The 24,737-nt window shown below is 42.0% G+C and overlaps 1 protein-coding gene across 1 annotated transcript in view; it reads left to right on the top strand.

Annotated features, from left to right (window-relative positions):
• The window catches only part of LOC306919281 (uncharacterized protein), a gene marked incomplete at its 3' end in the record, with an annotated part of 43,071 nt that overhangs the window by 3,052 nt on the left and 15,282 nt on the right, over positions 1-24,737 (top strand). The window contains exons 2-3 of the mRNA XM_079532094.1: positions 10,098-10,175; positions 10,339-10,503. Of these exons, the coding sequence (XP_079388220.1) occupies positions 10,098-10,175; positions 10,339-10,503 (243 nt within the window). The remainder of the gene's footprint in view (positions 1-10,097; positions 10,176-10,338; positions 10,504-24,737) is intronic.

The raw sequence follows: 24,737 nt of genomic DNA, 5'->3' as shown, positions 1-24,737 counted from the left end.
GACAAGCCAAAGCCTACATCTTTCTGGAAAGCCAAATGAACATCCCTTCCCTGCTTGTGAGCCTCCAACTCAGGTATTTCTGACAGCAGTTTCTCCTTCAGTCTTGTGGAGTTGACAGCAGATGCATCAACACCCAGCTGCATTCCACTGGCTGAGCGCACTCTGCTTTTCGTTTTGTGATTCTCACTCTCTTTTCGTAATGCGACAACTTTTGTGATATTGCGCCTTGTTCCTCCTCAGATTTTCTTCAATGCCACCACGATCATCAAGTCTGTCTGGATCCATTTTATTAATATGCATCTCATTCATTGTGTGAAAGAGGGGAATATTAGTTGCAATCATAGTGTAGCCATCATGTTGTGATTGTCTTGCATGTGGTGACGAGAGCTCTTTACTATTCTTTACTAACACTTGCTCCAGTCAGTCTTGAATTTAGGCGGTCCTGGGTCTATATTGGACATCTTGGTGAATGGTAATCAAGGTATCACAGTATGACCATTATCTGTATTCAGTGAATCAAGGCAGAGGGGTTATCCTTTTACCGCCATCATGCACAATAAGGTATGGGATATGACTAGGTTGGACAATAAAATATATGATCTACACCTAGCCCGATCGTTCATCCAGTATCATTTAAGTCCAGTGTGATCTGTACACCATGTTGGTAAGTCCATGAATAAGTCATGTATAGCCCTTACCATTGGCTCGGCTCTCCCCTGCTGGCATACCCTGTCAATTCAGGCGCGGCTGTCTAACTGATCATACATGGTAAACTACATGTAATCTACACTAGCTAAAAGATGCAGGGCTTATTAGACCCCCCACACACACACACACACACACACACACACACACACACATACTAAACATCTAATTATACTAAGATATAAACTGCCATCCATTTTACCGGAGTCAGACATAACACAAACCTCTAATTTAGCAGAATATTAGGGTTCCGGGACTGATATATGGTACAAGGAAGCCAGTGAGTAAGTCCATGGGTCCAAATTTGGAATCTACTTAGTGAAAAATGTATGATTTGACACCAAGATCATTCAAATAGGACAAGTCTATGGGATTTTATTGCGAAATGCAATATTACTGTATATTCAATGGCCGCCATCTTGAAATTTCTTTTGGCACAGTGGTTTTCTCAAAAGAGCAACCCCTAAGGAGTATGTGTGCCAATTTTGGTGCTTGTATCCGCAAGTGAACGATTCTCCTGTAATTTGCATGTTATCTGCCCTGCTAACAGAGGAGAAGAGAGAGAGCCAGGGGCTTCAATCATTCAGTGAGTGGGGATTAGATGGAGGGGAGTCAAGAAAGGATTCCAGATGTACATTATTTTGAAATATAGTTAGATTGAATATCCAATTATTTCTAGGACATTATTTCTCTCAACAAATGTTTGCGAGAAGTAATGTCCTAGAAATAATACTACGGTGGTAAATAGTAGGTTTTAAGATGCAGTTGCAGCATATGCAAATAAAATGGCATTAAGGCAACAACAGTGAAGTTAATATTCAGGACAGCACTAAATAAAATCTCTCTCAGATACTCTGAACAATATGGCACCCTCAAGGGGAAACCCCCACACCATTTTCACAAAGAGTGAAGAGGCATAGTAAATCACACCCCAATTACTCAGGTGTAAGTGATCACTGATAGGGCAGCAATGACTCGGGGGTAGAGTGGCTGGATGGTAACCGCATGGTTGCCAGTTCGATCCCGGCTTCCCCCAGAGTTGGTGTCGAAGTGTCCTTGAGCAAGACACATAGGCCCTCATTTATCAACCGTGCGTACGCCAAAATATGGGTGCAATTTTCGGCATTTACGATTTGCGCCAAAGCTTGAAAATGATCGTGTGCCAAGACAAAAATCACGTCTGGTCGGGAGCTGTCGTACGCTTTGTCCTCACCTGTTTTTCTGTCGTAGAACAGCGGAGCAGCATTGTTTGACCAGCTGAGAGGCTGTCACAGGCATCTAAACATATGTATTCACAACTAAAATGTTAATATAAAACTGTATGTAGGCCTATATGGGCTACATGTAAAAAAAAAAAAAGTAAAAGAAAAAGAAAAGAAAAAAAAGGAATAGGCCTTCATCAACGATGTGTCTGTGTCATATGAAATTGGTAGGAGATTACCAACTTTACAAGCAGTTCAAATCGCGCAATTAAAACAATGTTGCAGGTTTAGATACTTAAGCCATTTAAACAGTGCAATCTACAGCCATGTCTTTCTCGAGTTACATCTCGTCTTAAGGATAAACCCGACGTGTCGCTCGAATGCCAAATGTGCCGTGCCGGCGTGCCAGCGCAAAATTGGGGACCGCATCGGAGTTAGGTAGGCTAAACCACCCAGCCAGGCTGCCAGCCCACCAGTGCCAGTGTGCCACATGAGGCCCTGGTTTAGGCTGCACATTCATATAATTGTCAGTTGACAGCCCAGCCACTGCACCGACTACTGCGACTAGCGAGGTAATCTAAATAGATTGTCATAAACGTGCATGGTCGCGGTGTCATGAGACTCATGAACGGACCACAGTGATAGAGACAGACAGGACAGGAGAGGAGGAAAACAGCAGCGTGTGTGTGCGCCTATTTGTTATTTAATTAATTGTTCACATGCAGGTTCAGGTTTTCGTTCACTAATATATTGTTGTATGCTATATTAAATTAATAAATACTTTAATAATTTAATATAGGCTACAACTAACAACACACGGCAGGCGCGTAGCGCGGATCAAATGATTGACTGGGCAAATTAGCATGGGGGGGGGAGCGCATCCCCGGCCGATGGTGAAGTGTGAACTGTGAACGGTTTGGGGGACCGTTTTAAAACAAAGGCGGCTGGCATGCTGTGGTTTACTAACGAGAAATGTGCATGCACAAGGCTCAAAGTTGGGCCAGCGATATGTGCGTGCGTGTGCGTGTGTGTGTGTGGGTTGGTGTGGGCAGCAAGGCAAGCGAGGCGAGAGGAGAAACAGACAGCTACAGCTTTATTTAATTAATGCAGGTGTTCGTTCTTTATTTATTTACAGGTGTAATGAAACGGAAATGGTGGACATTTTATTATGAAGTTTCAAACGGTTTCAAGTTGAAACACCGGTCTGAAGTTTCTGAACCAATCAGAGCGTCGCATCCCTTCAGGCGATGGGACGGTAGCTAGGGAGTGTTGCTATGCTATACGCAGCAGCGTGGTGTGTGTTTGTTTACAAATGAAATAGACGGACAACTGTACCCGTTTACTGTTATGTGGCTTATTTCTACCCTATAATGTTTTCAGATACATATTTTAGCGTGATGATTAAGTTGAAACCGAGTAATACACTGTCTGGATGTTATCTGGAATGGGAATAAAAACGGAGGATTTCTGTAATCAATAGCAGCTGTGCTGCATGGATGCGCACATATGGAGAGGATACGGGTGAGCTTCATTTTTATCGATGTTGGCCTCGACACGTCATCACGCAGCACGTTTTCGTTTTCAGGATGTAATAAAAAAAATATTTGTATGGACTTTTGATATAAAAACACACAAAAATGAGAATTTTCCCATTTTTTTGGCATCCATTGTTAGGTATGCTCATATGATGACCACGGAGATGGTCTAAAAGTGTGAAAAACGTATTTTTCATTTCACTACACCTTTAAGATAGGCTACAACAAACCAGTTGGACTTGCAAGTTGCGTGTGCGTGCGTCCGTGTGTGTGTGTGTGAGAGGGGGGGTGACAGGATCAGCTGTGTGCGATCACTTTATAAATGCCGACGCAACGTGGGTGTACTACGAAACCTACACTCGAATTTGGGGGAGAATTTACACATTGATAAATGAGGGCCATAAACCCCAATTGCTCCTGGTGTGCAGGTTGGTGCCTTGCCTGTCATCGGTGTATGAGTGAATGTGTGTGTGAATACATTCACAATCTATGTAAAATTCACCATTTAATGATTACTGCCTCCCCTTAAGCCAGGTGCCAGTCAGTCATTCCTGTTTGGCTATCTATTGCTATGCACTGACTTCTGTGGGAACCCATAGGCCTCAGTGTAAAATGATATGTTATGCTTTGTTACAATTGTTACAATGAACCTGTGTTGCACTTTAGACTTTAGCACTTTAAATTCCCATGGTGGCAAACATGGGTTTGTTGTAGAGGGCTGCAACGGGAACGGGAGCCCGCGGCGCCCGCGGGACCCAACGGTATTAAAATGCCTGCGGGCGGGCACGGGCGGTCAAGAAAAAAACAGCGGGCCCACGCAAATCCCGCATCCTCCCGCAATTAACCAGATGCAAAGCTTATATAGCCTACAATTTAGCTAAATATAAATGTCTGATGAGAATGTATAATTTCCATGCGCTGGACAAGCACCGTGGAGTCGGTCTCACTCTCTCTCCAACAGACATCATCAGGCACGCTCCCAAAGCGGCCGCACCTGTCAATCATTAGTAGGCTAATCACTCGAGAAGTGCATGCGTGGATCGAGTTCCTTTCCCCCACAACGGACATTTTCGCTTCTAAACCCCTTGTTGCTTTTCCCTGTGTGGGTCAGCGTCACTCAGCAATAACGTAAAACAGAACACAACGATGAGTATATTTGGTTTTTAACACGCAGTCTCTCTTTTCTCTCTCTCTCTCTCTCTCTCTCTCTCTCTCCCATGTGCGCGCTGCTGTGCAATGTCTGTGACTGAGTCTGTGAGACTGTGACACAATAATAATATATAGGCTATAGCATAAATAATAGGCCTAATATAACACTTTCTCTATATCTGTGATCAGCTCCTCACACAAATAACTCCTCTCGTGCATGCACAGCTGCTCAATCTCAGCAACTGTTTGGGTAATTGTCTCCCAATGGAAATATTGCTGGTTTAGCGGGACGAAATGATACAATTGCGGGATGGTGCGGGACTAAATCTGGCTTCTTTTTTTGTTGTGGGCGGGAGCGGCGGACAGGCCGTCACCCCGGGCGGTCAAAAATAAAATCATTGCGGGCGCGGGCAGGAATGGACTGAAATTCCCCGGGAGCGGGCGGGAGCGGGATCAATAAATCACTCCCGCGCAGGGCTCTAGTTTGTTGCACATGTCCTATGTGTGATTATCACATATTGGCTCTATTCCAATTAAGGTCCTGATCATGCACATATTCTTGATTATAGGCTGATAACATTCAAACCGGGTGACAAAATTACATATAGGACTAAATGGTCACATTGTCAATGCTAGGATAGAGAAGACACCACTAAAGAGTACACTATAACATGCAATGAAAAACATTAGAGAAATTGTAGCCTACAGAGTTATTGCGAACGCAGTGAGCATTTACTATGAGACCCAGCAGATCACGTCTGTGTGTCTGTGTGTGTGTGTGTCTGTGTGTCACGCTGTAACACCACCCGCCCACCACCAGAGGGCGCAGCTGTATCACACACAAAAACACACACACACACACACACACACACACACAAAAAACTTAACTTAAAAAAAAACTTAACTTAAAAAAAACGTAACTTAAAAAAAAACGTAAAAAGGAAAAACGCACACACAAAAAACTTAACTTAAAAAAAAAACTTAACTTAAAAAAAAACTTAACTTAAAAAAAAAACTTAAAAAGGAAAAACGCACACACACAAAAAACGTAACTTAAAAAAAAACTTAACTTAAAAAAAAACTTAACTTAAAAAAAAAACTTAAAAGGAAAAACGCACACACAAAAAACTTAACTTAAAAACAAACTTAACTTAAAAAAAAACTTAAACAAAAAACTTTTAAAAAAAAAACCTAAAAAAGAAACACGCACGCACGCACACATACACACACTAAAAAAAAACTTGAAAAAACATTTAATTTAAAAAGACTTAACTTAAAAAAAACCTTAAAAAGTACGTAATTTATTCTAATTGTTGTTATTGCAATTTACGAGCTGCGTTCGCTTCCCGCGTTTGCGCGTCTTACTTGTTGAGTTAGGAGATATAGTGTGTAGAATGGCGCACATGCTTCAGACTGGTGTGCAGATGCTGACAGTTCAAAACTTTGAATCCCATGAGAGCCTTTTATTTATATTCATCCATTCAGTCATTCGTTGATGCGTTTATTTTGATGCTTTAAATGACTGGGGCTGAATGGTTAGTGTGTGACACATTAGCTTAAATTTGTAGCACATTGTCTGGTCATGTCAAGTCACGTCAGTGTATATTAATGAGCTTTTCAGACACTTAGTCACTATACAGTAGGTCATGTTATAAACAAACTGTTAATCTACCTATCATGCTCATATTTACTATTTCTAAGTAACCTATACATGATGACATGATGAATAATAGATGATGATGGCGATATTAAGAAATCTGTATTAAACAGCCGTAGGCTATTGGAAATCAGTGTGATGAATGACATCTCAAGTTAATCTAGGTCCCATGTCTGTTGTTTTCAGTTGTGATAACTGGATTTGTACTCTATGAGTTATTTACTGTTCAGAGATGGAGTGCACATAATGGCACACAGGGCTATGCTTCAGACTGGTGTGCTCCTGCTGACATTGGGAGGAGATTGAATCCTGTGAGATGCTGACAGTTATTTATTTATTCAGTCATCCGTTGATGCGTTTATTTTGACGCTTTAAATGGGCTGAATATTGTGTGTGAAACATTAGCTCCATTAGCTTTGATAATTTGGAGCACATTGACTGGCCAATCAGTGCAATGTGGCTTTTGGCCATATGTAGGTCATGTTATAAACAAATTGTTAATTTAACATATCCTGGATTTACTATTTGCGAACGCAGTGAGCATTTACTATGAGACCCAGCAGATCACGTCTGTGTGTCTGTGTGTCTGTCTGTGTGTGTGTGTGTCACGCTGTAACACCACCCGCCCACCACCAGAGGGCGCAGCTGTATCACACACAAAAACACACACATGCACGCACACACACACGCACGCACGCACGCACACACACACACACACACACACAAAACTTAACTTAAAAAAAAAATTAACTTAAAAAAAAGGAACTTAAAAAAAAAACTTAAAGGAAAAACGCACACAAAAAACTTAACTTAAAAAAAAACTTAACTTAAAAAAAACTTAACTTAAAAAAAAAACTTAAAGGAAAAACGCACACACAAAAAACTTAACTTAAAAAAAAACTTTAAAAAAAAACTTAACTTAAAAAAAAACGTAAAAAGGAAAAACGCACACAAAAAACTTAACTTAAAAAAAAACTTAACTTAAAAAAACTTAACTTAAAAAAAAACTTAAAGGAAAAACGCGCACGCACAAAAAACTTAACTTAAAAAAAACTTTAACTTAAAAAAAAAACTTAAAAAGGAAAAACGCACACACAAAAAACTTAACTTAAAAAAAAACTTAACTTAAAAAAAAACTTAAACAAAAAACTTTAAAAAAAAAAACCTAAAAAAGAAACACGCACGCACGCACACATACACACACTAAAAAAAACTTGAAAAAACATTTAATTTAAAAAAACTTAACTTAAAAAAACCTTAAAAAGTACGTAATTTATTCTAATTGTTGTTATTGCAATTTACGAGCTGCGTTCGCTTCCCGCGTTTGCGCGTCTTACTTGTTCTATGTAGCCTGTATAACATAATGACCATAAGGTGAACGTATAGTTGATGATGGTGAGAGATGTTAGTTCCCATGTCCGTTTTGAGTTCAGTTGTGATGGCTGCTTTTATAACCTATGATTTGATTATGATTACAAAATGTCATGGCTCACTGTAGTAGGCTACGCTCCATGACTGGGGAACTTTATGCTGACAAACGGAGGACAAAGTTCGAATCCCATCAGAAACAAACGTTCATTTATTTACGGTATACATGTATTTATTCTTTCATCGTTTTTATATTGACACATTACATGGGCTGCATAGTTATTGTATGTGACACATATGTTTACTCATAGTTGCATTTATAAAACATATTGTTGTACATAGACAGTCACAGGAAACTGTTAACTGTTTAATACAGATTTCTTAATAACAAACACACGGATAAGGGTGTGCAACCACAACGCAATGTGAATGTGTCCGTCCGTCTCCCCGACGCTTCTTAATGCAAACGAGAATCAGATCGGTATGTTTTGTTAAAGTTGACATTGACGAGGACAGCTACGCCGTGTAGGGTCCGTGTAGGACCATAATGGAACATCTGCAGTTACTAGGACGCACACAAGGCTTACCATACGTCCTCCTTTGCCCGGACAAGTCCTCTTTTGGGGGGCTGTCCGGGGGGTTTTCTAAATTCCTTGAAATTTCCGGGGTTTTACACGTATCTGTACGCTCACAGACCATTCAGACCAATGTGTATTACAATGCACGTTCAATGGTTCGTAGTGGAAAAACACTGTTAGAGGCGGACTTTCAGCCCGAACCCCGGAATGTGTATTATTCATAACTCTGCATGCGCGCTGTTGGACAGCACTGGTCCCGACAGCAGATCAGAGAAAGGCTCGCTGGCTGCTCCGCTGTCTGCAGATAGACTGTCTCTTTTTATAAGAGATAAGCCATTGCATACAGGTTTAATTTCAAGGACCCCCATAACTCAGAGTAAAACCAAATGGACCCATAAGAGTCCCATTTGATTCCATTTGTACAGTATCAGAGTTAAAAGTTATAAAAGGGTCCATTTGGTTCCATGTGTACTAGTACACTCTCAGAGTACACCGGGTTTCTGACGTGCTGTATGGGACGCCACATGAAAAGGAATCACCTTCTGTGGCTTTGGAGCCGTTGGGTGTGGTGCAGTAGCAGCCTGCAATGCTTTGCACTCTCCCCATTCGTCGCTATGCTTGTGATTATTTTCCAAGTGCTGGAACAAGTTATTTGTGTTACCGTCTCTCACAGGCACTGTCTTTTTACACATTTTACACCAGGGACTAGTTTGCTCCTCATCTGAAACAGTGAAGCCAAACCATTTCCAGACGACAGACTTTATCTTGCCTTTTTTAGCAACTAAATCCTAGTACCTATCGCTCCGTATCGAAGTGTATACATCAAAGCTATGTTTACACTTCTTTCTTTCACTTTTTCTCTCTGTGCAACAGGAAGAGGGAGGAGGAAGTAACTACATTAGCCTATGGGAGAGTGTGAGAGAGATTTGCCGTAAATACTACCCTAGTTAAAGGTATATTCAGTGATTTCACTTAATTCAAATATCACTTATTTTTTCTTATTTTTTGGATAATCCTCCCTACTATAAAGTGTGCTGACCAGCATGTCCCCAGTGAGCCCCTGGGGTCAAAAACCCTAGTTTCGGTTTGGGCTTTGGGTGGCAAAGCCTTCATCCAATCGGGATGAGAGGGGCCTTCCTCCAATCATGATCGAGTGGGGCGGGCATTGGTGCACGTGCTGTTATGCCGTCTGTTGTACTTCCCCCACTGTAGAGCATGTGCATGTGCACATCTTGTTACCGGGTGGACCGTTTATTTTTCCAAATCACCCAAATCACTGAATGCTCCTGTGAAAAACAGGAAAAACAATTTTCGATTTTCTTTTTTTGACATCGTCCAAATCAAAAAATCGTGATTTCGATTGATTAATTGTGCAGCCCTAATTTGATTATAAGAACACTCGCTCCATAATTCGTTCAACCCGGATAAAATCCGGCGACCTCGGAACAGTCACCACCAGGTTTTTTTAAACGTAACCTTAGTGAAACTATATATGTATAAACCTAATGTTATTCCTAAACCTAACCTTATTCCTAAACCCCAGTAAAACTATGCCTAAAGCGATAGCAGCTTGTACTGCTGCATTGGTTACTGCCGGACGGATAGCTTCCACTCTACTTCCTTGCAGAGGAATCCAGCATGGATGTGTGTTTACTTCAATGGAGGTAGAACAACAGTGCATGCTCAATGCATAATTATCTTCTACAACAGCTCCAAGTACACGATACAAATGTCTGTGATGCGATTATTAATTGAGATTAACAGGTAAAATAATTAATCCGTAAGTGATGGCTCGTTTAACTGAGTCAATTGCCTGAGATTGGGCAACTGGCTCTGGCCGTCACAGCGTTTGCATTAATATCCTTATTAATGTTGCATAAAAGTCATTATTCCTTCATTGCAGACCAGTGTGCAGAGTCCAGCCTGAAGGTGAAGATGAGTTGGAGTGTTAAACAGGAACCTGAAAACCACCTGGACATAAGTATGTTTCATTCTCTCTTGTTAAGAATGAGAAAATACTTTCTCATTCTTAACAATATGATTTGGAAATGGAAAATTACCAAAGCTGTAAAACAGAGGAAACATGGTATGTACAGTCCAAACCTTTGATGGCTTTCTCTCATTGTGTCTTTCTTTCTGCCCAGACGTCCTGCCTCTCCCTGTGTGTACAGAGGAGGTTTTCCCTGCACTGCAGGAGAGGAGCTCCAGTCTGGTCCAGGAGGAACCACAACCTCCGCCACACATTAAAGAGGAACATGAGGAGCTACTTCAAAGTCCAGAAGAGGCGTTGATGTTATTAGCAGTGAAAGGTGAATATGGTGATGATGAAAACGGAGAGATAGATCCTGTAGCCAGCACCTCATCTGAACACATGAAAATGCAAACCGATGTAGTGAACTGTGGAACATCACGGCCATCTAGTGGTGAACACATGACAACACAAGCTGATGTAATGAACTGTGGAACATCACAGCCAACCAGAGATGAGCAGCTCCTCTCTCCACACTGTTCTGAATCTGACATTACTGAAGACAGTGATGACTGGGAGGAGACCAGGGAAGGTCAGTCGGCACAGGATTCACAGTGTGGCAAAATGTTTATTCAAAAGGGACAGCTGAAGAGCCACACAGTTGTTCATACAGGGGAAATGTCCTTTACTTGCAAAGTTTGTGGTAAAAGCTGTAGTACAATGAGTAATCTAAAATCACACACAAGGACTCATACAGGGGAAAAGCGCTTTAGTTGCAGAGTTTGTGGTAAAGGCTGTAGTACAATGAGTAATCTAAAAACACACATGAGGACTCATACAGGGGAAAAGCCCTTTAATTGCAATGTTTGTGAAAAAGGCTTTAGTAAAAGTAATAATCTAAAAATCCACACGAGGACTCATACAGGGGAAAAGCCCTTTAATTGCAATGTTTGTGAAAAAGGCTTTAGTCGAAGTTGTCATCTAACAACACACATGAGGACTCATACAGGGGAAAAGCCCTTTAATTGCAATGTTTGTGAAAAAGGCTTTAGTAACAGTAATAATCTAAAACTCCACATGAGGACTCATACAGGGGAAAAGCCCTTTATTTGCAACATATGTGGTAAAGGCTTTAGTATCAGTGGTGCTCTAAAGAGACACACGAGGATTCATACAGGGGAAAAGCCTTTTACTTGCAAAGTATGTGGTAAAGGCTTTAATAACGGAGGTGCTCTAAAATCACACATGAGGACTCATACAGGGGAAAAACCCTTTATTTGCAACGTATGTGGTAAAGGCTTTAGTTACAGTTGTGCTCTAAAAACACACACAAGGACTCATACAGGGGAAAAGCCCTTTACTTGCAAAGTGTGTGGTAAAGGCTTTAGTAACAGTAGTTCTCTAAAACTCCACATGAGGACTCACAGGTGAAAGGCCCTTTAATTGCAAAGTGTGTGGCAAAGGCTTTAGTCAAAGTAATGATCTGCAAAAACACACAAGGACTCATACAGGGGAAAAACCCTTTATGTGCAAGGTTTGTGGTAAAGGCTTTAGTCGAAGTGGTCATCTGAAATCACACATGAGGACTCATGCAGGGTATTAGCCCTTTATGTGTACAGCTTGTGGTAATGGATGTAGTCAAATGCAAGGTCTAAAACCATGGTCTCATACAGGGGAAACACTTTACTTGTACAGTTTGTGGTAAAGACAAACCCTTTAGCTGCAGTTTGTTGCAAATGCTTTGGTCAAAATGCACATGTGAAGATAATGAGACACACCAATTTGAGTCAAAGATCCTTGATCAAGGGTGCTTGGGCTACGGACATGTATGATATTATTTTGAGAGCTGGTTATGAAGACTATTATCAGAATAAAGAACAAGTAGAGGTTATGGTAATAAAGTACATTATTTTTCAAAATGTAAAGGATAGATGGGCACTGGATATATGGTGTAAACCAAAGCTCTGCACGTACTGTGAGATAAGACATCAGAAAACTATGTACTGTATAATCTGTCAAAAAAGAAACGATCCTTATTTGCCCAAATCAGAGCTAACCTAATTGGGCTGCATATTGAGACAGGTAGATATGTAGGCACAGTTGAGGAGGATAGATTATGTAGTATGTGTGATTCTAAAATAAATTGAAAATGAAATTAATTTCGTTTTTTACTGCCCATTCTACAACTCTATTAGGGAGAGACTTTTTAGTAAGGTGGATCAAAATTATGAATGTGTATGGTTGGATGACTATGAGAAACTGAAACGTCTATTTCAAAATTACATCATCGTATTTGCCTCATTCCTTGAAAAGGCCTGGTTTTTTAAAACGTCTTAGTTTTACTTGTTTTCATTTTGTTCAAATGCTGTACAAATAATTGTAATTCATTTATATGTAATAATGCAATATTTATTAAGGTCTACTCACGTTTTTGTAGTTAAGTTGAATGAATGAATGAATATTTTATTTTCGTGTCCAGACAAATTGACCCATCCCACATGGGATTATCAGACACAGCAATTCAAAACAGCTAAATAAAACCAAAACAATAACATTCAATAGCAACAGCCATATGTCCATAATACAATTTAGTTATAAGTCACCCTTCGCCTCCTATCCCATGCCCTATAAAGATACTCTGAGAAGGCAAAAATATGGTGAAAAAGAAACTCAACCACTGCCTCACTCTCACACTCCACCAAGTTCAGATCAGGATTGTGGACTTTTTCAAACAATACTTCTCTCAGATCATGATACAGAGGACAAAATTAAATAAAGTGGGTTTCGTTCTCCACCTCATTCAGATCACAGTATTCACATATCCTGTCCTCCTCAACAACACCCCTATATCTTCCTGTTTCAATATGCAGTGGCAAAATGCCACAACGTATCTGTGCACACAGTGACCTCCGACTTCTTTCTAGGTTAAACATAACGTACTTTTCACATTTATAGTCCTTTTTAAATAAACTAAGTTCTTAAATTTGGCTTTTGCCAGATTTCTTCTTTCCAGGCTTGTATATATTTTTCACGGGTTCTGTTTTTAAACTCCTCCACATTCACAGTGATTCTTTGAAAGTACTGTTCTTCCAGACCACACTCCTGTAATAAATCTAATATTTCAGAGACCCATTCCCCTTCCACAGACCGGTCCCAATAAAGGATTTGGCTAGCCACCATACTCGTTGGTAGACCCAGCAGCCTGTTCCAAAGGCTCACCATGCTGGCCTTGGAGTCCCACCCCATGTCTCCATTAAATGCTGGGATTGGAGCATATTTATGGAGTCCCAAAAATAATCGTATTGCCCGATTTTGAATACGTTAATTTAACTTTTTGTATCCCCAGACCCCCGAAACATAATCCAGAATAGGACATACGCAAGTTTGATATAATTTTGAATATGTAGAATAACCCATGTCCCTCAGTGTTTTTGTTTTACCTATAATGCCTCCTAGTGCCCTGCCTGCAGAGTCTGCTAGGGCAGATACTCCGTGAAGAAAATACATATTTTCATCTAGAAACAAGATACAAGATACTTGTATTTATCTGTAAACTCCAGTTGTTTCTCACCAACACAAAACTTAAACCTACTTTTTTCTGTACCTGGATTTCTGAAATGCATTACTTGTGTTTTCTTTTGATTAATACACATTCTCCACTTCCTGCACCATTCGTTGACACAATTCAACACTCTACGACCAAGTCATTGATGAAAACAGCAAATAAAGTTGGCGATAATATATTTCCTTGTTTAACACCAGAGGGCGTAGGAAACCATTCTGTAAGATAGTCATTTACTTTTACACAGGCAACAGGTTGACTGTACAGAGAGGAGATAGCTTGATATAACTTTCCATTTATCCCTGTTTTGTGAAGCTTATACTTGAGAAGGTCGTGGTCCACGAGGTCAAATGCTTTTTGAAAGTCAATAAAGCAACCAAAGGTGTGCTTCTTTAATTTTAATCTATTTCTAACCACTGTAGTCACAACATAAATATGATCCAGGCATGCTCTTCCCTTCCTGAAACCATTTTGTTGTTCTTCCAGTATTTTTTGTTCTAGAAAAGTAGTTAATCTATTATTTAAAACAGAAGAGTACAATTTGTATACAGTGCTCAGTAGACTAATACCTCGATAATTTAGTGGGATCTTGGGGTCATCCATCATGCTGATTTTGGAATTGAGGTTATAATTGATTTAAGCCAAGTAGAGGGTATGATGCCCTGATTAAAACATTGTTCAGCAAATAAAATAGTAAATCAAACAGATTTGGTAGTTCATCTACACCAACAGCCTTTATTGCCTTCGTTGACTCAATTGCCTTTTGCATTTCCTCTCTACTCAGTGCTCTATTTAAAGTATCATCACTACTGGGATGTGAGTATGTCTCTGATAAACAAGGTATACAGTAGGGTGCATCAAAATTCAATGCAAAAAATGTAACAACAAATTATCAATCTGTTCTTTTGGAATTTTGTTCCAATGGCTATAGAAATGATCTTTGCAAAGTTTGGGGAAAATTCATTCAGATTTACAGGTCCAACGCAGCATGTGAAATTTAGGTAAAATGCCAAAAAGTGCCATTTTCGGTGCTTTTATAACTCCCATTTTCTATTAACATGACATGTCAATTTATCAAGAATACAACAAATAGTTTTTGAGAAGATGTTATTGGAAAGAGCAAAATGTGTTTATTTAACAATAAACATTACATTGTCATTTAAATCATCACTGAAAAATGTTTGAAAATGGAGTCTTAGTCCTCCACTGTGTTCATGTTCAGCCGGCGCTTGCAGCAGCTAAGATTGGGCTGCTCACAGCGGTAATGCTCAACTGCTTGCAGCACATTCTGCAGATGTTGCTCACTCTTCACTGCTGCCACAAAGTCTGTTGTGAGTTTGACCCCATGCTCGGCGCAGTCATTGACGACGTTGATAGCACACACATTCACCAGTCACCACACCTGCCTGGAATGATGCACTGGTAGTCCAATCCTCTACATTGAGTGAGATAAATGCTGGATCGATCTGCAGCTGGTGCATACCGAACCAGCAGTCTGGGTTGGCAAGGTCAGCCAACCTGGTGGTCGGCGAGAGGACTGGAAACTGTGGCTTGCCGAAACCAGTACCAAAGCGCTGCTGTGGGGCTAGCATGGGAAGATCATCTGGCTTGTGATCCAAGATGGCATCCGAAAGTGCATGTCGCTCATCAGCTGGCACCTTGGTGCTGAAGAGTGCCAGGGGCAGCATGTCAGGAGTCAGGTACCAGAGGTGCCTCTGCAGTGCTTTCATGGCTGATGTTGCAATGCCCTCATCAACAGACTTGTAAGTGTGCAGGTTGTGGTAGAGTGTGAGGTCATTCCATGCAGCATCTACGGCCGTGTCACAGGTCAGCCACCATGTTGCGTAGATGTGCGTAATGAAGTTGGCAAACGTCCGAATCTTCTGCACCTGCTGCCGTGTGGTGGTGGTGCCGCTCCAGCATAGCCAACTTGAGAGTGTAGAGTAACTTGGCCATCCAGCATGCCTTGTGCAGCGCTCCCGGTCTTTGGAAGTTTACTGGAGTCTGTGCTGCATCATCTGCACCCAGATAGACAAGACACAGCTGCACAAACTCGTGGTAGTCGCCTCGCTTGTAGTCTATCATTGCCGCAGCACATGCAGTGAGTTCAGCACGTAACCTGCCCAGGAACGGTTGTTCGGCGTTGGCAGTAATGCAGCGGTACAATGGGTCACTGTATTTGTGCGGCAATCCTGCAGATGCCTAAACAAGGTAACCTCTGGTGAGCGTGAGGACTCCACCTTGAGGCCAGTGAAAATGTGGCTGAGGATCACCTCACCAATGTGATGCTGGCACCGGGCCAGAGCAGTGGTCTACCAAGTGAGAGCTGGATGGCAATGCAGACTGCTGTGAGATGGCCTGTGTTTGATGCAGTGTTGTCAAATGCCATGTTGACAATCTGGTCGGCACAGCACCACTCCTGCAGTAGCTTACATGTCAGCCTGGCAATGATCTCTACACACGCCTCGTCTTTACCCTTTGTATATGCTGGCACGCCAAGCAATTTCAGCTGCTCTGCATCTCCAACCACCACTGTCAAACGCTCCTCCAACTGGCGCACATTGCTTAGCGTCGGTGTCAACTTGCCGTCCCAGTGCAGGGTGAACTACACATAGGAGGGGGTGTCCACTGCTTGTGGTGTTCTTTATTGACAGCCTCCAGCACTTTGCGCTGTGATCGATCTACTGTTGTGTATGATGCTGAAATCATTTCACAATTACTGCTCGACTCTGTGATCAGGGCGCACAAGAAGGCAGCCTGCTGCTGCATTGGTGTGATCTTCAACCGTGTAGCCAGTGACATAAGACTCGGCCGTAGATGCTGCATGGAATTACCTCACACTCTACCACAACCTGCACACTTGCTTACAAGTTGCATTATCGCTGTGAGCAGCCCAATCTTCGCTGCTGCAAGCGCCGGCTGAACATGAACACAGTGAAGGACTAAGACTCCATTTTCAAACATTTTTCAGTGATGATTTAAATTAAAATGTAATGTTTATTCTTAAGTAAACACATTTAGCTCTTTCCAAAAACTATTTGTTGTAAACTTGATGAATTGACGTGTTATGTTAATAGAAAATGGGAGTTATAAAAGGACCGAAAATTGCACTTTTACCCAAATTTGACATGCTGCGTTGGACCTGTAAGTGACCATATATTGAAAAAATATTTTGCACATGTTCTTAAACCATGAAGTGGCACATTTTATCAAAGGAACAGATCACTTGCAAATTTTGATGCACCCTAGTATACAGTCAAAATAATCATTATCCATACTTTCCTCTTGTCTTGAAAATAAACCAGAAAAGGCTCCCTCCCATTCCCTTAATACTTTAACCGGATCAGATGAAATAGATAGAAGTAGAAGTGTTGTTTGTTAGCCAAAGCTTTGCTTTTTTGCTTTTTTACAATAAAGTTTATTGTTAAAAGTCAAACCACTATATTCTGGTAGTAATCATATACTGTGTCTCAATTCAGGGGGGACTAGGTAGGGTGGGTGAGGGCATAATTTTGTAGATAATTGTAAATAGTCCAATTCAACTTTGTAAATGCAGAAATGTATTTTTCTTGTGATTCTATTAACAAACAAAATTAGTAAAAATATATTTTGTCTCTTATAAATATAGGCCTACATACTCATTTTATATAACATTTTGTAACATTTTTAACCAAAACAATAGCCTGGGGGTTAGTCCACTTGCCAGAATGTGAACCCAGGAATGTTGAGTACACCAACGTTTTATGTTAGAAATGTTGAGTATGTCCCCATCATGTAGAAACTGCCGTATGGTAACTAACTTGCATATCGTTGCTGTCCGGAGGAAACCTCATAACTCCAAAATGTTCATTTTTAAGGAAATTAAGAAAATCTTATATTTTGTAAACCATGCAATGCTGCCTCATAAAAGTTGGTGTTGTGACTATGGATATTGTCAATTACTTGCATGAGAAGGAGAGAGGTGGTGGAGCTGTTTTAGCAGACAGTTTGAGGTCCAATGGAGTTAAGAGGTTTTGTCCAATGCATTTTTTTACTACTTTCCATTGGTTCAATATTTTCGAAACAACACACAGACGTAAAGGGTGTTCAATAGCACTGATGGAAAAAGAAAATCAAAAACCTCAAACATGGGTTTATGTGGTTTCCTCCGGACAGCAACGATATGTTGAGCAATTTTCATAATTGGCATAATATGACAGGCGACCATACCATTGACAACCTATAAGGGAGGGAAAAAACATCAACATTTCATCATGCTTTAAGTAACATGTGACGTGTCAAACTAGGGGGTTTTCATGATGCTGAATCCATTCCAAGCATTAGTTTTGCACAAATAATCACTCCTTGGGCTAAAACGGCCATAGCCGTCATCACAAATGTGATGATGTCAGCACATTGGTGTGGCTATGGCCGTCCCATACGTGCATATGTGGATGTACTCAAGAAAGATGCAGGAGCGCAAAGCACCAACGAGCTGGCCGGATATATGGAGAACCGGGAAGACTGGAAGCGACGATGGAAGGCTTGTCTGAGGACGACCTAGAGAGAGAATGAATTCATGCTAACAGTTTCCATAAAGGTTGAGTTTATAATGTATCATAACTTAAAATTCGAAGGAATAATGCATTTATAAGGCTGAAACCTTATAAGTGCATTATGAGTTTGATTATGATGCATAGACCTGACCTTTGTAAAGTGTGTTACCGAAATAATATATCCTACAGATACATATTGAGTGCAAACACTGGCTTCTACTGTAATGTCCCAATTGTCCCATACACACACCCCAATCCATTGTACAAACCTTCATAGTACAATGACCTACCTATAGCTTTCAGATTGTTGGGTGATTCAATTCGTATTTCAAGCAGTCCACAATATAGGTGAGCTTTGGAATCAAAGCTTTCATAGCCGGTGGTGTTGTGGTGTGAATTCACTCCCTGTCTGGCCAGTGTATCAGAAACCAGATTTTAGCATAGAGCAGGTTGATCCATCTGCATTGCTAAGCAGCAATGTGGACAGATTTAGTCTCAGCAATGAAGCAATGAAGCTGGTTGTTAACTCTTGCTGACCTCAACAAACAGCATCAGATAGGAACTCAGTCCTATTAGTTCTCTGCAGCGTACATCATCTCCCCTCACACTCTGCCTTTAAATTGCCTAGCCATATGACTTTCTCTCAATTGTTTTTCCTCATTTAAGGCACGCTGGGCAAGACCTAAGCTGTAGCGGCTATCATTTGTTTTGGGCGGAAGTTGCGGGATTTTGGCGGAAGTACCGCTCAAGGAAATTACGTTGATGCTTTACAAATCAGTTTACATTCTCCGTGAAGTGTTGTGATTGGTCGGAATAATATCGTATCCGGGGGAAATACATTTGTTTGGATGTTCCGGACCGACACTTCCGCCGATAGCGTCTCTGCCTTAGGTTGTGACCAGGCTTTTCTCTTCGCTGATGAATACTCCTGGGACCGAGGCTATACATTTAAGGCCTCATCCTCACCACTGGCCTGGTCATACTGGACTGTTCTGATTCCTCTCCCTCCTTATCCCTGGCCTGCAGGCCTACACCCGCTGGCAAACAAAACATACAGTCAATCATATTATAGGCCTACTCTACTAACTCTACGTCGCTGTCGGTGTCGTCAAAGTCCTCCTCATTTATGATGTTAGACTTGCGAACTGTTTGCATTCACGAAGACAAGCGTATCTACGTGGCCTGGGTGTAAGCTTGCTCGCTGCCTGGTAACCGTGTTCCCTGCGAGTGAAAACACCCTTTCGCTCTGGGTACTGGTGACTGGGACGGTAGGTTTTGGCCAGCTTGGCCAAACGAGGGAGCTGCTTCTCATGACGTGCCCACCACTTCAGAGGGCTGCTCGCTGTGGGAATGCCCACCACTTCAGAGGGCTGCTCGCTGTGGGAATGCCCACCACTTCAGAGGGCTGCTCGCTGTGGGAATGCTGGGAATCTGGAGATATTCCTCTAACTCCTCTGTCTCGCTGTCCACGTCGGTATCTGCAGAGCGTCTGTGGAGTGTGGAATAAAATAAATAAGTCAGAAAGGAGTGTGGCTGGAGCCAGCAACAATTCGCTTCCGTTCAAATAGCCTTTTTCATGTGATAATGTGGTGTTTGAAAGGCTTATGTGTGATAAGATAAGTATATATTATATACTATATACTATTGCACTTGCCCATATGCTATTGCATATTATATACTATATCCTATTGCATTTGCCCATATGCTAATGCACTTGCCCATGGTCTATATTGGACTTGCCAGTTAGGACAGTCATATGCGAGTGTGTGTGCGTGTATGCGAACCGAGCAGTGTTTTCACTGTGCACGTGTGTGTGCACGCACTGCACGCGTGTGCGTGCGCGTATGTGAACTGAGCAGTGTTTTCACAGCCTTTGGAAAAAAGCTGTTGGTTCTGGCCTTGATGACCTTCAGCCTTCCGGATGGAAGGGTCTCGAACAGGTGATGTCCGTGGTGTGAGGGGTCCTTGGAGATCTTTAAGGCCTGCTTGTGGAGACGGCTTGAGTAAATGTCACTCAGGTGTGGTGATGGAGAGCCGATGATCCACTGCGCTGTCTTGACCACTCGCTGTAGGTCCTTCCTCTCCACATCGGTGCAGCTGGAGTACCAGGCTGTGCAGGCGTAGGTCAGGATACTCTCAATGGTAGAGTGATAGAAGTTGATGAGCAGGTTCTGCGGGAGTCCATTCCGTTTCAGCTTCCTAAGTTCCTCAGGAAGAAGAGCCGTTTCTGGGCCTTCTTGACCAGACATGAGGTGTTAAGGCTCCAGCTCAGGTCTTCTGAGATGTTCACTCCAATACATTTAAAACTGGAGACCCTCTCGACCTCCTCCCCTCCGATACTCAGACCCCTATGACATGGCTTTTCCCTCCTGAAGTCCATGACTATCTCCTTAGTCTTCTTTGTGTTCAGGTTTAGGTCGTTGTCTTTGCACCATACAGCCAGCTCTCTGTATGCCACCTCGTCGTTGTTTGTTATCAGACCTATGATGGTTGTGTGGTCTGCAAACTTGACTAGAGTGTTGGAACTGTGGTGTGAGATACAGTCACTGGTGAAAAGACAGTAGAGGAGTGGGCAGAGGACACATCCTTGAGGGACGCCAGTGTTGAGGGTGATAGTGGAGGATGTGTGTTGACCTAGCCTGACCTTTTGGGGCCTGTTGGTGTGGTTGTATTCCTAGGTTCTGCAGTTTGATGACTAGTTTACAGGGGCTGATGGAGTTGAATGCAGAGCTAAAGTCAACAAACAACATCCTGACATAGATGTTAGGGTTCCTCTCTAGATTATCCAGGTGAGAGAGAGCCTTATGTAGCACTAATGTGACAGCATCGTCCGTTGATCTGTTAGCCTTGTAGGCAATTGTCTTGAGGTGATAATGACCGCTGGCCATTCACATTATGTAGTTTCGAAGTAATTCATACATTAACTACTTAACAATAGACAGTGACCACGGCTGGAACACACCACGTTTCAGTGAATTAAAGTGTAAATAGGCTATCCAATTTTGCATATAACATTCATATTAAATAAACGATTCTCGATTCCGTATCGAAATCTAATCGAAATTGACGTTCGATACAGTGTATCGAAATCACCAGCCGACTCGCGATATTTCATTGCATGCGCACGGCCGTCCGTTTATTCACCCCAGAACGTTTCTCACAGGACGAGTTTCAGCAGCCTGTCGGACTTATATGCCGGTGCACAACCAACCCAGCCTGTAGCTCATTGCGGTGCCATCATCAGAGCAGACAACAACACACCCAAATTCACCCAAAGGAAGAAGCCGTTTATATCGCTGTTTATATTATTATGTAGCAGGGGGGACTTTGAGGGAATAATAATAAAATATACGTAATAACGCCTGACATACTACGCCACCTTTTTCTAGAGGGAAGGTCCTCTTTAACAAAGAAAAAAGCACAGGTTTGTGTGACCAAGGTTGAGCATGGAAATAAGACATTGGAATTTCAAACAAAGGCATTTTATTATCTTTTCGTTTTGTACACAAAGTAGTTATTCTTTTAAAATACTCATATTAAAAGTCAACATCATATAAACAACCAAGACATACTATACCATACACTTGGCTGGCGTACCGGAGGAGGAGCACAGCAGCATGGAATAAGGGCATTTCTACTTACTAATTCACCAGGCAGCCAGTATGCTGATACATTTAGGAAAGCCATGCCTTTAAACTCTTGTCCTCCTCAGGTAAACCAACCTTACAGCAAGCTAGGGGATCCCCTGAATGAAAGCAGCCCAGCCCTTTTAAACCTGTCTGCCAATAAACCCCACCCTTAATTTGAAACAAGGAGCACCTGGCTGATGCTGCCATAGTAACAGGTCTACCTGGTTACAATTATATAGTATGTTCCATATGGGGCTGCCTGGAGTCTGGACTGGCGCTGGCCTCCACGCTATGGCTGCTTCGACATGACGAGGACCGCAGTGTTCAGTGCGAGACATGAGGCAGCCAGCGTCGAGGCTAACGCCTGTCCAGCCCATGGAACCTCTCACTGAAGCTGCTACATTAGAGTAGCCTGGCTAATAAGCCAGACTAATATCACACAACACTGTCGCGGTATATTAGTCTGGGCTGGCTCCACTTGGATTTCATTTCCCGGGGGGCGGGTTCCTCTTTGACGCAATTGGTCAGAGCTACTGTCAGTCAAAGGTCTCAAGCATTGAACGTCACTGTACCAAAGCCCGCCCATATTGCATACCGTGTCCCGATTGGTCCGACCTGTTCTCGGTTGTAGGAAAGAGGCGTGCTACTGAGCCTCGCCAGACCGTAATCCGCTGGTAGGCAATTTTTTTTTGCCAACGGCTGATTCGGTCTGGTTTATTAACCAGGCTAACATTAGAGCGGCGGAGTGAGCTCCTTTAGTGGGGCTAATGTTATAGTCCCGAGTCCCGACTCCAAGTATGATGAAACATGAAACATGACTGAACAAGCCATGTGAACCATGGAGTTACCAGTATAGGAGTTACCAGCTAGCGCCCCTCAAAAACAACTAGAGGCAAAAACAAAAGCTAGTGGCTAGCGCCCAGCCGCCCCTCAAAAACAATGTTTTATTGCTTTATCTTTTGTAGTCACTATTCATTGATTCACTGGCATACCTTTGAAAAAAATGTTTCTCACTGATTTATTGAGATTAATTCATTATAAGGCTTCTAATTAGATTAACATTTTTAATCGAGTCCCAGCCCTATTATTTACTTTTTTACTTGATTGTATTACTTAGAGTAGAGCTTAACAATAATGTCATCTATCTTAGAGAAACATCTCAAAATGATGTGAGGACATAAAACCCAAAGTTTATATTGTTGATGCTATTCTCATTTGTTATTACATACAGCGCTTTGTGCTGAAAATAGGTTTTTTAAAATATTTAAAAATATCCATTGAATCGTATCGAAAATCGTATCGAATTGTGCCCTTAACATCGAAAGTTGAATTGAATCGTGGATTAGGCGAATCGTGACAGCCCTAATAACAATACATTTACCTATAGCTGCACCTGCAGGCTGATCTGGCTCCTCAGCTTGCAGTAGTTGGCGTTTAACCTGCAGTCTGGTGTCCTCTGGGAGGAGATGGAGATTTTTGAACCTCGGATCCAGTATACAGGCGATGATAGGAAGCGAGCCTGCCAAGTCTTCTGTGTCCAACTTGAACCTGGTTCTCAGCTGTGCTCACACTGTACTCCTAAAGTTGCGGGTTGTTGCTGCATCAGACTCGTCAACTCTCAACGCTGCATCAGGCCCATCATTCAGAGGTTGAGGATAACAGGATAAATTAATGAGAGTCCAACATGCAATTCAGCGCACATGATGGTAGTTGCCTTTGCAATGGGTCTAAGTACAGGCAGTAGCTGCTTGATCAGCTCCCATTGTGAGGCTTTAATTTGTTTGTTTTTCACGCTGGGTTTGGTGACTTTCTCGTCTTCCAGTACGGCTTGGACATGGATGCGCTGCTGGTAAAGTCGCGCATTGTGAAGGTTGAATTCCAACGCGTGAGGCAGTCATTTTGGAGCCTGTTATCTTTGACTAACTGGTCCTGTCGTGTCTTCAGTGCATCGATGGTTTTGGCTACTTCGGGTAAATCCAACCGTTTGTTAATTGCCAACTGTAATGCATGTCCAGTGCAACGAAGGTCTTCCTCGACTTCCTCACACAGAGTCATCGCTAGGTTCATGCTGCTGGCATTATCGTGCACAACGCAGAACACGTCATTCAGGCCCCACTCACGGATTACATCGGTCAGCTTCTGTGCAATGTTGGCTGCCGTATGGCACTCTGGCATTAAGCAGGTACAGACGACTTTTGCCTGCATCACCCAGGTGTCGGTGAGATAATGTGTCACGTTGATGTATGGCATCATGGTGGAAGAGGTCCAGACCAGAGGTCTGTGGTGAGTGAAACACTCATCTCCTAATTGCGCTCGCAGTTGATCATACTGGTGGTTGATGTTTTTCCACAGTGTAGCATGTGAGGGGATAACGTAGTCTGGTTAAAAAAAAACAGTGCATTTCCTTAAAGCCAATTCCCGACACTAGAGCCAGTGGTCTTGTGTCCTTAACAATTACGTTGACTGACTAGTCTAACTAGTCTGTTAGTCTGGCCCTGTTTATTGTAGTGACACAGTGATAAGATATCTGCAGCCTAATAATCTGACCGTATATAGTGTATGTATTAAGGCTGTCAAAGTTAACGCGTTAATCGTGCGTTAACTCAAAGTCCTTTTAACGGTGTTAATTTAATTAACGCGCGATTAACGCAGTGAAGTTTTAACCTCGGTGCGCTCCGTAGTTTGGGGAAGCAAATAAGCGATGCACACCAACACTGACTAATGACAACGCAGCAACATGGAGAAGAAGAATACTCTTGTGAACGGAAAGTTCAGTTTTAAAGTACTGCCAGACGGTTCCATAGACAAAACAAAAGTAATTTGCATTTACTGTAAAGCTGAATTCAGT

Source organism: Electrona antarctica (genome assembly GCF_951216825.1).
Source record: "Electrona antarctica genome assembly, contig: scaffold_25, whole genome shotgun sequence".
Taxonomy (NCBI): Eukaryota; Metazoa; Chordata; class Actinopteri; order Myctophiformes; family Myctophidae; genus Electrona; species Electrona antarctica.
This window is presented reverse-complemented; position numbering and strand designations above follow the sequence as displayed.